This window comes from Pagrus pagrus (assembly GCF_965226575.1).
Source record: "Pagrus pagrus genome assembly, chromosome: 14".
Classification (NCBI taxonomy): Eukaryota; Metazoa; Chordata; class Actinopteri; order Spariformes; family Sparidae; genus Pagrus; species Pagrus pagrus.
Genome location: NC_140198.1, coordinates 30,605,029 through 30,619,905, shown reverse-complemented (window position 1 = coordinate 30,619,905; position 14,877 = coordinate 30,605,029). Strand labels below are relative to the sequence as shown.

General features: G+C 43.2%; 1 protein-coding gene across 1 annotated transcript in view; it reads right to left on the bottom strand.

The window, feature by feature from the left end:
- Positions 1–9,996, bottom strand: part of LOC311269563 (putative transcription factor ovo-like protein 3) — a gene marked incomplete at its 5' end in the record, with an annotated part of 107,625 nt that extends 97,629 nt beyond the window's left edge. The window contains 2 exons of the mRNA XM_084373776.1: positions 9,518–9,735; positions 9,897–9,996. Coding sequence (XP_084229902.1) covers positions 9,518–9,735; positions 9,897–9,996 — 318 coding nt within the window. The remainder of the gene's footprint in view (positions 1–9,517; positions 9,736–9,896) is intronic.
- Positions 9,997–14,877: the final 4,881 nt, after the last annotated feature.

The window sequence follows — 14,877 nt, the reverse complement described above, 5'->3', positions numbered from 1 at the left end:
TTGCAGGTTCCCTGCTCGGGCCCTAATAATAATCCTTACAATTACAATAGGGTCCTTGCAGGTTCCCTGCTCGGGCCCTAATAATCATTACAATTACAATAGGGTCCTTGCAGGTTCCCTGCTCGGGCCCTAAAAATAAGAATCACTACACTTACAATAGGGTCCTTGCAGGTTCCCTGCTCGGGCCCTAATAATAAGGTGAGGATGGAACTTCAAGTGAATGTTGGAGTGTGATTCCACTGTTCTCCATGTGATGACCAGATGTGATATTAAAGAGCCAAATTTGGATTTGCAGATTTTGATAGAAATGTTAGAGTAAATTAAGTCCTGAAGCCTTTGTGGTTTAACTAGGTTTTCCTCTAAAGAACGCCAGGCTACCTGTACCGCCGGATTTAACCAGGTATGTAGAGGACGGAGGGTTGAGGACCAAAAATAAAATTGAAAATTTGGAAGCCCAAGACCACCAGAAAGTTTATGCCTCTGCAAGATGGACATTTTGATCCGTGGGCGTTTCCCTTTCCAGACATATCTAGAGACGAATTGATGTAGTTTCTCCCAGTGCCCAACAGGGGGTGCTAAGGGCAGCATTGTACTACAGAAGTTAACCCACGGTAGGATGTTCATTTTGATAATAGAAGCTCTCGCTCGAAATAAATTGGGGATGGATGACCAGCGCTCCAAATCAGCTTCCACCTGCCTGAGGGTCGACTGTAGTTAGTATTGAAGCAAAAATGGATAAACCTAAGTATTTAAACTGGTCAACCACTGGGATATCGTTTGGTAAAGACGCTTGTCGCATAGAATCATTAAGAGGAAGAAGGGCCGACTTGGACCAGTTTATTTTATACCCAGATATACTCCCGAATTTATTAAAAATAGACAGAATATGTGGTGTAGAATTAATTGCATCTCCAAGATAAAGTAATACATCATCGCAATAAAGAGAGATGAAATGGTCCGTTCCATGAACCGTAATAGGCGAGTGGGGTGACTGACGAACCATCTGGGCCAAAGGTTCCAAAGATAAAATGAACAATAGTGGCGAAAGAACGCAGCCTTGTCTAGAGCTGCGGACCACTGGAAATAAAGTGGAACAGATGTTGCCAGTCATTACCATGGCTGAAGGCGAGGCATATAGTGTTTTTACCATATTGATGAAGTGGATACCAAATCCCATATGTTGGAGAACAGCCCATAAGTAGTGCCATTCAAGGCGATCGAAAGCTTACTCTGCGTCCAGCGATAGTACTGCACAGGGATTTTGGACCTCGGCGGAAGCTTCTATTATATGCAAAAGTCTACAAACATTATCTGAGGATAAGCGAGATTTTACGAAACCCGTTTGGTCAGGATGAATGAGCTTGTTCATAAGAGGCTCAAGCCTTAGTGCAAGAATTTTCGCAAACAGTTTAATGTCAGTATTCAAAAGTGATAAAGGACGATAATTTGCACATTCGTTTGGGTCTTTTCCTTTTTTATGGAGTACAGTAATTGTGGCTATGTTAACATCCCTTGAAAAGGAGCCACTTGAGATGGCACGATTGATCATGTTCAGCAACAAAGGGCCAAGCTGAGACCAAAATTGTAGATAGATTTCAGGAGGAATTCCGCTTTGCCTTTGTTAAGACTGCGTAAGGCCATCTCCGATTCGACTAAGGTAAATGGTTTATCTAGAGACATAGCCTCCTGGGGCAGCAGTTTAGTGAGTTTTAAGGTCTTAAAAAATAAATCAAATTTAGAAGAGTCATAAGGAACCTCAGAACTGTACAAATTGGAATAAAAAGAGCGGAATGTATTATTAATCAACTTGGGATCCGTTACCAGAGCTCCTTCTGGTGTTTTGATAGAAGGAATATGCGCAAAAGTTTCACTGGCACGCAGACTTGTGGCAAGTGAACGGCTGGGGTGGGCTCCCTCAAAGTAATGATTTTGACGAGTGCGATGGATAAGAAATTCGGCACGCTGTCGGAATAGGGAGTTCAGCTCTTCTCTTATTTTATTTCGTTGGATGATTGAGTCTGAAGTAACATTATTGTGCATAGCACCTTCAAGTTGACCGAGATCACGCTCGGGTTCAAGAACCCTTCGTTACCTAGATTTGTTTAAATTGGAGGCAAACGATACACAGTTACTTCTAATATAACCTTTCACAGAATCCCATAGTATGCGGGGGTCCTCTACTGAACATTCGTTAAATGATATGAATTCAGCCAAGCCAGATTCAAATTGATTTAAAAAGCTCTCATTCCGCAGCAAAGAGATATTAAAACGCCAGCGTGGAGCGTGGTCGCGCGATTATGAAAGGTTAGCCCTGCAAATGACTGCCTTATGATCTGAGAAGGCCAAGGGGAGCATGTCTGTGCTTACCTTTTCAAGGAAATCCTTGGATGTAAAAATGAAGTCTATTCTCGAAAATGACCGATGTCTTGCTGAAAAAAACGAGAAGTCTCGTTTGTTGTGATTGGTGACGCGCCATACATCCATTAATGAAAATTCATGAGCCCATTTTCTTAATGCACCAGACGCTGCTCTCTGGTCACTGCCCTCCGCTATAGCCGTCCTGTCCACAGAGTGGTCCCAAACTGCATTAAAGTCTGCTCCAATAATTAACTGGTATTCTGCCAGGTCATGCATGATATTGGATAGTCGCACATGGAAATCTGAGTCAAAACTGTTAGGTGCATAGATAGACAGAAATGCAATTTTTTTGTTTGCTATGATGGTTTTCATAAAAGTGACCCTACCTTCTGAATCGCCCCCAACACCCAAGTTGGTGAACTGAAAATTACGGCGGACCACAATTAATACCCCTTTTGTTTTATTGAGGGCTGAAGCATTTGCCTTTACACAGTAATATTTATTCTGCAATTTATGGACATCCTTCTGAAGCATGTGGGATTCGCTCACCATGGCCATATCCACTCCCTCTCTTCTCAATACATCTAGAAAACTTGTGCGTTTATGGGGCAAATTGAGGCCCCGCGCATTAAAAGAAAACACACTTAATCTAGTCATTCAGATCGTAATACATACGATAAAGGATGAGCTGTAGATAACAGAAACAAATAAGCAGGCAGAGCAAGACCTGACCCCCCCCCCCCCCCCCCCCCCCACACACACACACACACCCAAACCATACATGGCAGCAAGTGAATCCCCCCCACCCCGCACGCACGCACGCACACACACACACACACACACACACACAGGATTAAACAAAACAGTGCCAAGCAATACATGGATATTGCCAATGTAACCATGTAAGCCTATCCTAACCCTCCCACCTATGCTGAATGAAGGCGAGTCCCAAGGAAACTCCAGGGGGAGAGCAATTGATCAAAAAGTAAATAAATAAATAAATTACGCCGCTTTGGGGCAGTCAATAGCCAACGGCCTGTTAATCAATTAAAGAAAAATAATATGACCTTATATAGGCCTAAAGCCACAACCGAAACAAACTAAGGACAGGACAAAAACAAACAGAAACCAGCAAAAAAAAGCCACCCAACCGCAGGTCTAGCAAACAACACATTTCCATATATGTACGATGGACACTTGGTTCAATAAACAAGATTTATTATGAGTCTTGCAATAAACAAAATAGTAGGCATAACCTATTTGAAGTCCCAAATGTCCAGGTCGCGATGTGAAAGAAAGAATAAAAATAAAAATAGAAATAGGCTAGACAGAGAAACAAAAAATAATGGGGGAGCTGCAGTGCCACTCGCAACTTACCCCAAAGCGCCCGAACCAGCGTTAGTAGCGCTGGCTCTGGCCTTATTTCAGGTCGGGAAATGAAACTTTTAGAGCATCCAAGGCTGCCTCTAAGCTCCCGAACTTCATGGGTTCGTCATCGATCCAAACAAGGAGGGTGCCCGGGTCCCGGACTCTGGTTTTGATGTTTTTTCCGTGGAGCTGCTCTCGCAGCGGCCAGTACTGGTCTCGCAGTTTCCTCCGACGCACTGATATGTCCTCTGTGATCCGTAGCCTCACGCCGGGCAGGTCAGTGGGCTCCAGCACGGTAGATCTGGCTGTCTCCACAATGGAGAGCTTCTTTTGTAGATGATGGAGCTTAAAGATCACCGTGCGGGGCCTGGCGGCGTTCTTGACCATTGGGCCGATTCTGTGGGCGATTTCGATGTCGTTTTCCTTCAGAGGAATGGATAGGAGAGACGAGAGGATCTTTGCCAGGTAAGCCTCCATGCTGTAGCCTGCCTCACTCTTCTCCGGCAGGTGAAGCAAACGGAGATTCCTTCTCCTAGATCGGTTCTCCAGATTGTCTATAGTGATCATGGCTTCCTCTAATTTGTTATCCAAGGCTTTGATGACCAACTCTTGCGCTTCCAGCTTGTTGGATTGTTCAAGCAATTTGGCCTCAGTTAGATCCAGCCGCGCACCAATCGAGTTAACCCAAGTGTTTAATTTGTCCATCTTTTTTGACAAAGAATCCAATTTGTCTAGTTTGCTGGTTAAATTGGCATTTGATGCAACCAGCATATCTAGCGTCGCTTGGATTTTCTCCATTGTTGGTTTGGAGCGTGTTTTAGGCGGCATACACAGATGCTGGAATTGTTTGTTTGTTGTTTTAGTCAACTCCCAAAAGTTTTGACTAAACTCTATCCCAAATGACGAACGGCGTTATAAAATCCACTTTTTGAGTTAAAGGAGCAGTGTTATTTCATTGTCAAAAAGTTGATTAAGGTTATATGATCACTTTTTTTTTTTTCTCTCCCCCGGGAGTAGGACACGCACGTCTCACTCGCTGCCGTCCGCCATGTCGTCAGTTACAAACTGTTCTGTTCTTGTTGGTCTGGTCAGGTATTTTCTTGTGTGGTTTGGTCTAAGATTTGACAGAATTTGTAAAGCCTGATCTCTTCATGTAGTTACTTTTAGAAATGATAGGCTGAAATAACTGTGTGAGTTGCCTATTGAAATAACGTTAATGTCTTTCGCAATACAAAGGTGCTGAAATGTCTAATTTTATTATTATTAAAATTATATTTATTTTCATAAAATAAGTGTTTGTCGCCACCTGTTAGTGGGTTAATATATGAAACCATTGTGCATTTAGCACTGTAAAAGAATGATAGCATTTTGAAATGCATTGTTTTTTCTACAATGTATATTAAAGTTGACATAAATTGCCAACCGGTCCGTGAATTTTTTTTATGCTTCTGCCGGTCCTTGGCACAAAAAAGGTTGGGAACCCCTGCTGTACAGCACCTCTCCATCTGCCCCCCCTCCTTGTCCCCCACATCCTCCTCCTCCACCTCCACTGAAGACATCTGCACCAACCCCCGCCCAATGGTGACTACAGGCCAGGTAAAGAGGCAGCTGGAAAGACTACACCAGCGACAGGCTGCAGGCCCTGATGGCATTACACCCAGGATCCTGAAGACCTGTGCCAGCCAGCTATCTCCTGTACTGGGACATCTGTACAACCTGAGCCTGAGTCTGGAGAAAGTCCCAATGCTGTGGAAGACATCCTGCTTGGTTCCAGTCCCCAAGAAGTCGAGACCATCCGACCCGGCAGACTACAGACCAGTCGCCCTCACATCTCATGTGATGAAGGTCCTGGAGAGACTGGTCTTAGCCCAGCTGAGGCCACAGGTGAGGACGTTTTTGGACCCCTTGCAATTTGCCTATCAGCCCCATTTAGGCCCCATTTGTCATCTACCTGCTGCAACGAGTCCATATGCATCTGGCTGGTGGAGGAGGCACTCTGAGGATGACATTCTTTGATTTCTCCAGTGCTTTCAACACCATTCAACCTCTGCTACTGGGTGAGAAGCTGCAGGTGATGGGTGTTGACGACGCATGGATCTCCTGGATTACTGACTACTTGACGGGCAGGCCACAGTTTGTCCGTCTGGGCAGTGTCCTGTCTGATGTGGTGGTCAGTGGTACAGGAGCTCCACAGGGAACTGTGCTTTCTCCCTTCCTCTTCACCTTGTACACCACTGACTTTCAGTACAACTCTGAGTCGTGTTACCTGCAGAAGTTTTCTGACGACTCAGAGTGGTCCGAAAAGAATCACCTGAGGCTGAATATCAACAAGTACCTGGGAGTGGTGATTGACAACAGACTGGACTGGAAAACTAATACTGAGGCTGTGTACAAGAAGGGGATGAGCAGACTCTATTTCCTGAGGAAGCTGAGAGCCTTCAACGTGTGCAGCAAGATGTTGGAGATCTTCTACCAGTCTGTTGTTGCCGGAGCAATTTTCTTTGCTGCTGTGTGTTGGGGCAGCAGCATCAGAGCCAGCGACGCTAACAGACTAAAATCATCAAGAAGGCTGGCTCAGTACTTGGTCTCAGGCTGGACTCTTTTGAGACTGTGGTGGAGAGGAGAACACTGAAGAAACTTTTATCCATCATAGACAATGATCAGCACCCTCTCCATCACACAGTAGACAGACAGCGGAGTACCTTCTCTCACAGGCTGCTTCAGCTCCGCTGTCAAAGGGACAGATACAGGAAATCTTTCCTGCCACATGCCATCACACTGTATAATAACAGCTAAAACTCTGGTCATAACATACTGTCTCTACGCACTTTATGTTTTTACACTGTTCTGCACCTCATCTGTTCACTGCACCTTATATTTTATTTTGCACTACAATTAATACTGCTTGTGTATACATCAACACTGCTCATTTATACATTTTTATACAAATTTTATATATATATATATATATACATTTTTTATATTACATTTTATATTGCTATGTTAATATGTATAGGTTGTTCTTTTTATTTTACATTTTATATTGCTATGTTCATATGTCTAGGTTGTTCTTTTTATTTCCCCGTGTCGTCATTCGTCTCTGTGTGTAATGCTGCTGCTACACCTTAATTTCCCAGCTTGGGATCAATAAAGTATATCTATTCTATTCTATTCTATTCTAAAAAAGCTCCGTGGGAACACACCTTGAACAAGGAGCAGCTGGTGACGCATGGCTCATTGGTACGTATCTTTTATAATATAATTATAATTTCCCATAAAACTGTCTTTTTATTATAAAATTTTATATTTTATTTTATTATAAAATTTGCTTAGACTAAGGTCACGTTTATTCAAACACCTTGCATCTTAACTTATGACTCTCCCTCACCATTACAGGTCTGTAGGATAATCATGGCCTGCTGTGTTCTGCACATCGCTATGAAGCGTGGTGTGCCACTTCCCCCTCAGCCAAAACACCGTGAGGATGTGCGTCCTGCAATGATGGGACCAGACTGCAGGCGCGCTGTTCATGTTCGAGTGCAATTAATTGCCCGCTTGTGAAGAAAATGCATTAATATCACAATTTCAGTCTAACAGTCTAATTCACTTTAAAAAAATAAACAAAAAAAAAGACAGACCGGTTTCAGTGCACATCTTTCATGTTTAAATTTTTTTTTCGCTTCACCTGCTGCGCTCCAACTGATTTATTTTTTGCTTTTGGCATTTTGTTGCTGTTTGCTCTGTACTACGGCATCAGTGTCTACACGGCCCTGCAGTTTCTTTTATGGGCATTAATGGGCGGTTACCTATGCTAATCCTATGTTAATTAGACTCACCTTGCACGCGCTCTCAATTTACGAGGAGGTGGCATTCATCAATGTAGGAACACAGCTGCGAACAATTCTCAGGCTTACGAACGCTTACGAAAGGCTTTTATTTTCTATTGTCCATATTTAATGCTGGGTTTTAGGCTTTAGCCTTGCACTGTAATACTCATTTGCACCACACCATGGCACACATTCTTTTAGAGAACCTTACAATGCATACTAAATCACAGGGTCAGTCCCTGCCCTGCCACTGCAAGCGTCTCATGCTTATACATTTCTTATTACATTCATGTGGATATTTTATCATCCTGTTTATGTTGTGTGTGTTGTTTATAAGTTACTGGAGACCTTGAATTTCCCTCGGGATCAATAAAGTATCTATCTATCTATTTATCTATCTATCGATCTATCTTCATCCTAGTCCACTTTTAAGTTGGTGTTCAACTTATCCAGCAGTCTTTTGATAGATGGTGCTGTGGTAGTAATGGTTGTCATGTCATCCATGTGTGCTGTTATTGGTCACTAGTGCTGCCCTCATCATATGGTTTTATGCACTGTTTGTGTATTTTGTAAAGCAATAATAAAGTTGTTGGAAAAAAAATAAAAATAGTGCTGCCCTGCCAGCCCTTAGCATTTCACTTTTCTACTTAACTAAATAATGCCTTGCCAACATTATACAGTATATGACCTAAGGCTTTCTACCACAGCTTTAATGTCATTTTGCAGAACATTAAAAACCCTTGCTCTTGCAATCTGTATCCTTCCTCCAGTGTCTATCAATTTCCTAGTGTCACCATGACTTTACTACTTATAAAGCTACCTTTTGCCTAATATTCATAGGTTAAATCTCCCATCTTCTCAAACTTCCTTTTAACTGTTCCTTTAAGTTCTGTCACTGCACCTATCAGGTCTGAAGTAAGAGTTGCCCATATTGCCCTTCATAGTAGTCCTAGGCCATTTCACTTCTGCCTATCACTCTTTCCATGTCTGCTTACTCTTACCCCCTTCTGGCTCTGCCGTTTAGTGCTATCTTCTGCTTCCTCCTCAGTGGCATGGTGAAGGACTGTATTTATATAGCACCTTCTAGTCTAAGTGACCACTCAAAGCACTTTACAACACAATTCAGCATTCACACATTCATACACTGGTAGCAGAGGCTACCATGCAAGGCGCCACCTGCTAATCAAGAGCGATTCCATTCATACAAACACACGCATTGATGGAAGAGCCACCAGGAGCAATTTCGGATTCAGCATTTTGCTCAAGGACACTTTGACATGTGCATGCTGCAGTGGTTGGGCATTGAACCACCGACTTTCCGATTGGTGGACGACTGCTCTACTTCCTGAACCACAGCCGCCCGGTTGTTGCTATCCTTTGAATTTTGCTTAATAGCCTGTCTCTGGACTTCACATGATTAATTTGATTGACTTTATGAGAAATACTAATAAATATTGGACCTCTTGATGCTACCTCCTCCACCTGCTCCACCACTTTTTCTTCCTTTATGCCATTGCTGATGTCACCTTCCTTAAGCCACAGGGGCGTACACATACAAACTGTATTGGTAGCTGTCTCTCCATTACCTTTGATACTGTGGCTTCCACTGAAGTGCTCTCGCTGCCTGTTGTCTTATTGTCTGATTTCTTTGTTGCTGTAACAAACAAACTAAGCTGGTGCTACCATGTCAAGTCAATTTTATTTATATAGTGCCAATTCGAAACAAAAGTTATCTCAACACTTTTCAATTGGAGCAGGTCTAGCCCATACTCTTTCATTTACAGAGACTTAACATTCCCCCATGAGAAAGCACCATGTTTCCAGTCCAGTCAATTTTGTCCCGACAGCTGTCTGTTACTTGATCTGTCCCTAGTTGTCAGCAGCCCTTTTAACAGCAGTCACTGGCTGATGCTATTTTTTCATATTATAGGAGTGACACTATACTTGACAAGAAACGACCTTACCTTTGCTCTACTGACAAGAGCCAATGTACTGGGATGGTAGAAGGAACCCCTGAGCATCAGTGTTGACCAGTCCGGCCTGGTTTCAGCCCCTGGTCCTCCTGACCCCACTAAAGGTATGGGCGGTCTAATCCCTGCTGCTGTCCCACATTGTAAGTTGGCTACTGGCAGAGGCAAAGTGGCAAGCTGCTGGCTGTCATGCTTTCTTGCATTTTCACTCCCTATAAAATGATAAAATGAAACAACTGTGTAGTTAATAATTATTAACAAGGTCAAATGAATTACTACATATAAATGACTACATACAGCTTAACAAGGATAAACCAATTTTACATTTTACTGCTTACTTTAGACATCTGAAAATACATTTAAAGATGCTTACCTGCTATAACATTTTCTTTCCACTGAAGTTGTTCTGGCTCTTTCCATTGCCATGCTCTAGATGTCCGACGTTTCTTTTTCACAAGGAAAGACCTCGGCATCCTTTAGAGTTCTCTCAAACTTATTCTTCCTTTACTTTTTCTTGTTTTTTTTTAACTGACCCAACCAATCCTTATCCCTCGACAACCTGCAAGTACAATATCCCAGCAAAATCACAGCTCATTCTCTGACAAGACTGGTAGGTTGTGGGGGGGATCTGTGTTTTGACTGGACTACACCTGTGTTGACTGCGCGTGTGCACCATTTTAACTGGTCCCCCACTGGTTTTGCATGTCAGGTAGTGAGAATCCGGGGAGCTCCGCATTCAAGTGGCCCTTGGTATGCAAATTTTTTCCCCTACCAAGCCCCGGCTCCAGACAGAGGGCACGGTCTGAGTAACAGGAGCAAGCACAAAGGAGCCACAGCCTTAACTGCTAGGTAAATCAAGCCTTTCTCTCTTTTCTGGCTTCTTTCTGTTGCAATTGTTTGGTGGGATTACAGAGCTTCTAAAAAGTCATACAAAAGCCATTCACACACTCACAGAAGATGTCAAGCATGTGCTGTCAAATTGACTTAACGTGATTGCACGTACATGATGGCACTCTCAATCCTGCTGTGTTGATCCCTGTCCCTCGCCAGTGCATGCTGGGGCAGGAAGCAGCCCCTACAACCAGAAAAAGTACTGCACAACCTTGTCTAATTGTCACTGCACTATCAATACACTGTATGCGTAAGAAAAAAATGAACTGCGTGCATATGATTTCACTCGGCTCTGCATACAAATGCAGATGAGTCTTAACCCCATCATGCAAATAACAATAGAGGTCACTTCAGTAACATCAGGATGGTTAATGAAGTGCAAACTGCACTGTAGTATTTCTAAGTGCTGTATCGTAGGCAACTAGACAGTTTCTTGAAGATGTTTCACCTCTCATCCAAGAGACTTATTCAGTTCTAACTAACTATAGGACAGTTGCAGGTTTTTAAACTCTGTGTGGAAGTGTCCTTACAATGTTGTTAAGGACACGTGTCAGCTCTGAGTTTGAGTCATTAGGGACAGTTGTGGGTCGCCCTAACGACTCTGAAACTCAGACTCTGAGTAACGACCCTGTAAGGACACTCACACAGAGTTTAAAAGCCTGCAACTCCCCTTCAGTTAGTTAGTACTGAAGAAGCCTCTTGGGTGAGAGGTGAAACGTCTTCAAGAAACTAAAAATACGTTCAATTGTCTATGATACAGCACTTAGAATTACCATGACCTGGACGACTGAGAACCTTCATCAACATGCACAGTAGTATACATACACTTCAGCCCTGCCTTCATGCTACATTGGACCCACTGAGAGGGTACAGGAAAGTTAACAAACTCTTTAATGTTTGTATTGAACAGACGCACACTTAACTCTTCCAAGTTATCTGTCAGTGGTTGTCAGTGGGATAGTAACAGTAGAAACAATGTGTTGCTGCAATATTGAAATTGGTAAATAATAAAAAAAGAAGCACAGTGTAGAACTCCTCTTTGCTGTTCACGCATTTGAGATTTCATAAAATCACTTCCACTTCAACATTTTAAATGTAAAGTTTATGTAATACTCTGTTATCCCATTGGTTGATAGAGACGACAAAGAAATAATTGTCATATGTGTAGGTATAAATGTCTTCAGACAGTATAATCAAAAGCACATTTCAAAAACAAATCTCTTAATACTGTGTGATGATGTGGATAGACATGTGAGTTAGTAAGACTGTTGATTGTACTGTGTGTTGTTGCCATCTGGAGCTCTAACTGTATGCAAAGCACCAGCCTGTGTGCTGCAGCATGGAAATGATATGGTAAATAGGTAGCTCCACCTTACTTTGTCCTAGACAAAAACTGGCCCTTTAAGTGACTCCTATCTAATTTCATGCTCGTTGTCCAGTTACTTGAGTTTTACCACTTTAACTCTTGATAGATGACCATGGACAGCAGAACTGTATATACTGAAAGGATGATGATCAAAAAGTTGGGACACTGTGTAAAACTGAATGCAGTCTTTTGTAAACTGTATTTACCAACAGTTTTATGAAGTCTTCCTGTACACATAGTAACATCCTTTGTACAATCATGTGTTTCACAAAGTGGTGATCCTCACCCCATCTTTGCTTGTGAACAACCAAGCCTTTCAAGAATGCCCTTTTCATACCCAGTCATGATACTGTCATTTATAACAAATGAACCCATTTAGCTGTGGAATGTTCCAAACAGGTGTTTTTGGAGCATTCCACAACTTTCCCAGTCGTTGGGAGCACGTCGTTGCCCCTGTCCCAACTTGTTTAAAACATGCTTCTTTGTCATCCTCATTCCCTTTATTTGAACAGGGAAGGCCATTGAGAGTAAGATCTCTTTAGCAATGTCACCCTGATAACAACACATACAATACAACAGAAACAATACATGTAAAAATTACAAAACATAAAATTCAGATTAAGACTATCTTTACGAAAATCAAATAAGTTGATGAGGTTTAACATTAGATGTATTATCTTTGTACTGTTTTCAATTTAGTATGTGCCAAAAACAATAAGCAAATTACTTATACATTACACATACTGTTTTATTTACATTTAACAGAGTGTACATTTAATTGAACTGAAAGAGGGAGAAAGAGAGGGAGAGAGAACACAGCTGCAGTAAAATCTCTCATCAGTAATTACCAAATTCAGCAATTGTGAAAAACGTATCCCAGTTCAGTAATACTGAGATGAAAGTAATGTTCTGTCATGACTGCAAGAGACAGGCGGAGAGGAGACAGAGGTTGCGAGAGTACTATATGTTGTATAGATACCTGCTGGTTCTGTTGTGTTGTGTTCACATTTCAAATCTGATGCCTGTAGTGCATTAAATGACACATCAAATTGAGCAGGTCAGTTATTGCTTTCAGTGCTTTTGGGTCTTTACCATTTATGCCAGTAATGCTCTATTACAGTGACTGTTACGGCTGTAGTGCTGTGGGTGTTTGTGTTTTGTGTGATCTTGTTCCTCCAGGTTCCACGATCAGAACCGTCTACTTTGTTCCTATTGTATATAAACTTCGATTTTTTTTTAACTGGTTATAATTCAGATACGTAACCCAAAAGTAACTCGATTTGAATAACGCATGCATGAGCACCTCCACCATCTTCGACAGCTAGGGTGCGACAACTCCGGTCCAAATTGCCTGCATGTGTGGCCGGAAGATCTAGTGGCCCGCCATGCCTCTGTACGGCACTGCGCCGGGGTCTCGTTGTGCTGTGCGCTGGGCGGCACCATGCGCACCAGGTGCCCAAGCACACCTCTTCCTCTCTCTCTCTCTGCTGGATGATTCCTGTGATGGTGGCTGCAGCCTGGCGTGGCAGAGCAGTCCGTGTGGCATGATAACGTGGCCGCCAACGTGCTTCACGGTTGTCTAGAGGTAATGCACTCGTCCAGTATACTCTCTCCATTCTGGTGCGCAATCGGCGCCGTGTGCGCACTGGTGACACCGGTGTTTGTGTGTGTGCAGTTGGCTGTTGGTGCGGAGGGACGGATCGCCCCGCTTGGAGCCCGGGGTGGTTGGCGTCCGGTCCTCTTGGCGAGTCGGCGTTGTCTGCCCGGCTGTATCAGCTGGCACCCGACTCTCGGCGGACTGATGGCTTATTGCCCTTTTCATCTTCCTCCTCGTCATCAGTGAGACTGTACCGTTGCCCGCCGGTAGGTGAAGGTCCCTCTTTTTATGAATGAAACTCACCTTGAAATGATTAATATATTCACCAAAATTGTTAATATAAATCAGTTGTGCCCTTTTTGTTAGAGGCTGTCAAGGTGCCTGGCCTGTCACCGGCCACCGCCCGGCTGCTGCTGTTTTGGATGCTGTTTGATGTGCGTTTTGTGCAGCTACTGACAGCAGCTGTTCGCTGCTGCTGGTTGAAGCGGCTGTTCGCTGCAGTTTGATGTGGCTGCGCTGCTGCTGACCACTGCTGCTTTGCTGCTCTGGTCCCTTCCTCGTTTTGATGTATTTAGGGCCCGAGCACGAATCTCGTGCGAGGACCTATTGGATTTGCTCGGATTCTTCTTATTATTATTGTTCCATCCCCAAGATCGCATTTTTGGTGGCCGCAACATACCCCAAAACTCACCAAACTTGGAATATATGTCACACCTGGCGAAAAATTTTATAATGTTGTATATATGAATGCCTCTGCTCACTCCCTGCAACTGCTGGATGCCGTGTGTCATGGGGCCTTGAGATTCATAACTGGTTGTAAACCCCTCACTCATCACTGTACATTGTACTCTCTTACAAACTGGTCTTCACTTTTCATGCGCAGAACCACTCACTGGTATCTATTTATCTATAAATCCATCATCGGACTGCTCCCCTCCTATTTGTCCACATATTTGATACGGAGACAGTCCGATCGCAGCCTCCGGTCCCTGGACTTCATCTCGTTTTCCATCCCGTCAGTCCGTACGGAACTTGGCAAGAAGGCGTTCTCCTATGCCGCGCCTGCCACCTGGAACATGCTCCAGCAGAGGCTGAAGCTGTCCAGCTTTATTCCCTTGGGGGATTTCAAACTGCTTATAGGAAGGCTGATGAGACAGTCTGTGGGGGTCTGCACATGTACTTAACCAGTCTTATTATTTTTTCTTGCACTTTGTAGTTGGCACTATACTATTTTAATGTTTTGTGTTCTGTGTTGTGCCTCCTGTATGTTCAGTTAGTCTGTAACTTTGTGTTTTGCTGCTGCTTACCCGGAACAGGTCTCTCTTGTAAATGAGACCCTGGGTCTCAATGAGATCTTACCTGTATAAATAAAGGTTAATAAAAAAAAATAAAATAAAATAATCTGTCATCGTTGTGAATTTCCACCAGTAGGTGGCGCTATATTCAAGGAAAGTGCGTTTTGGCTAATAACGCACTTATATCCACGCATCCAAACCTTAT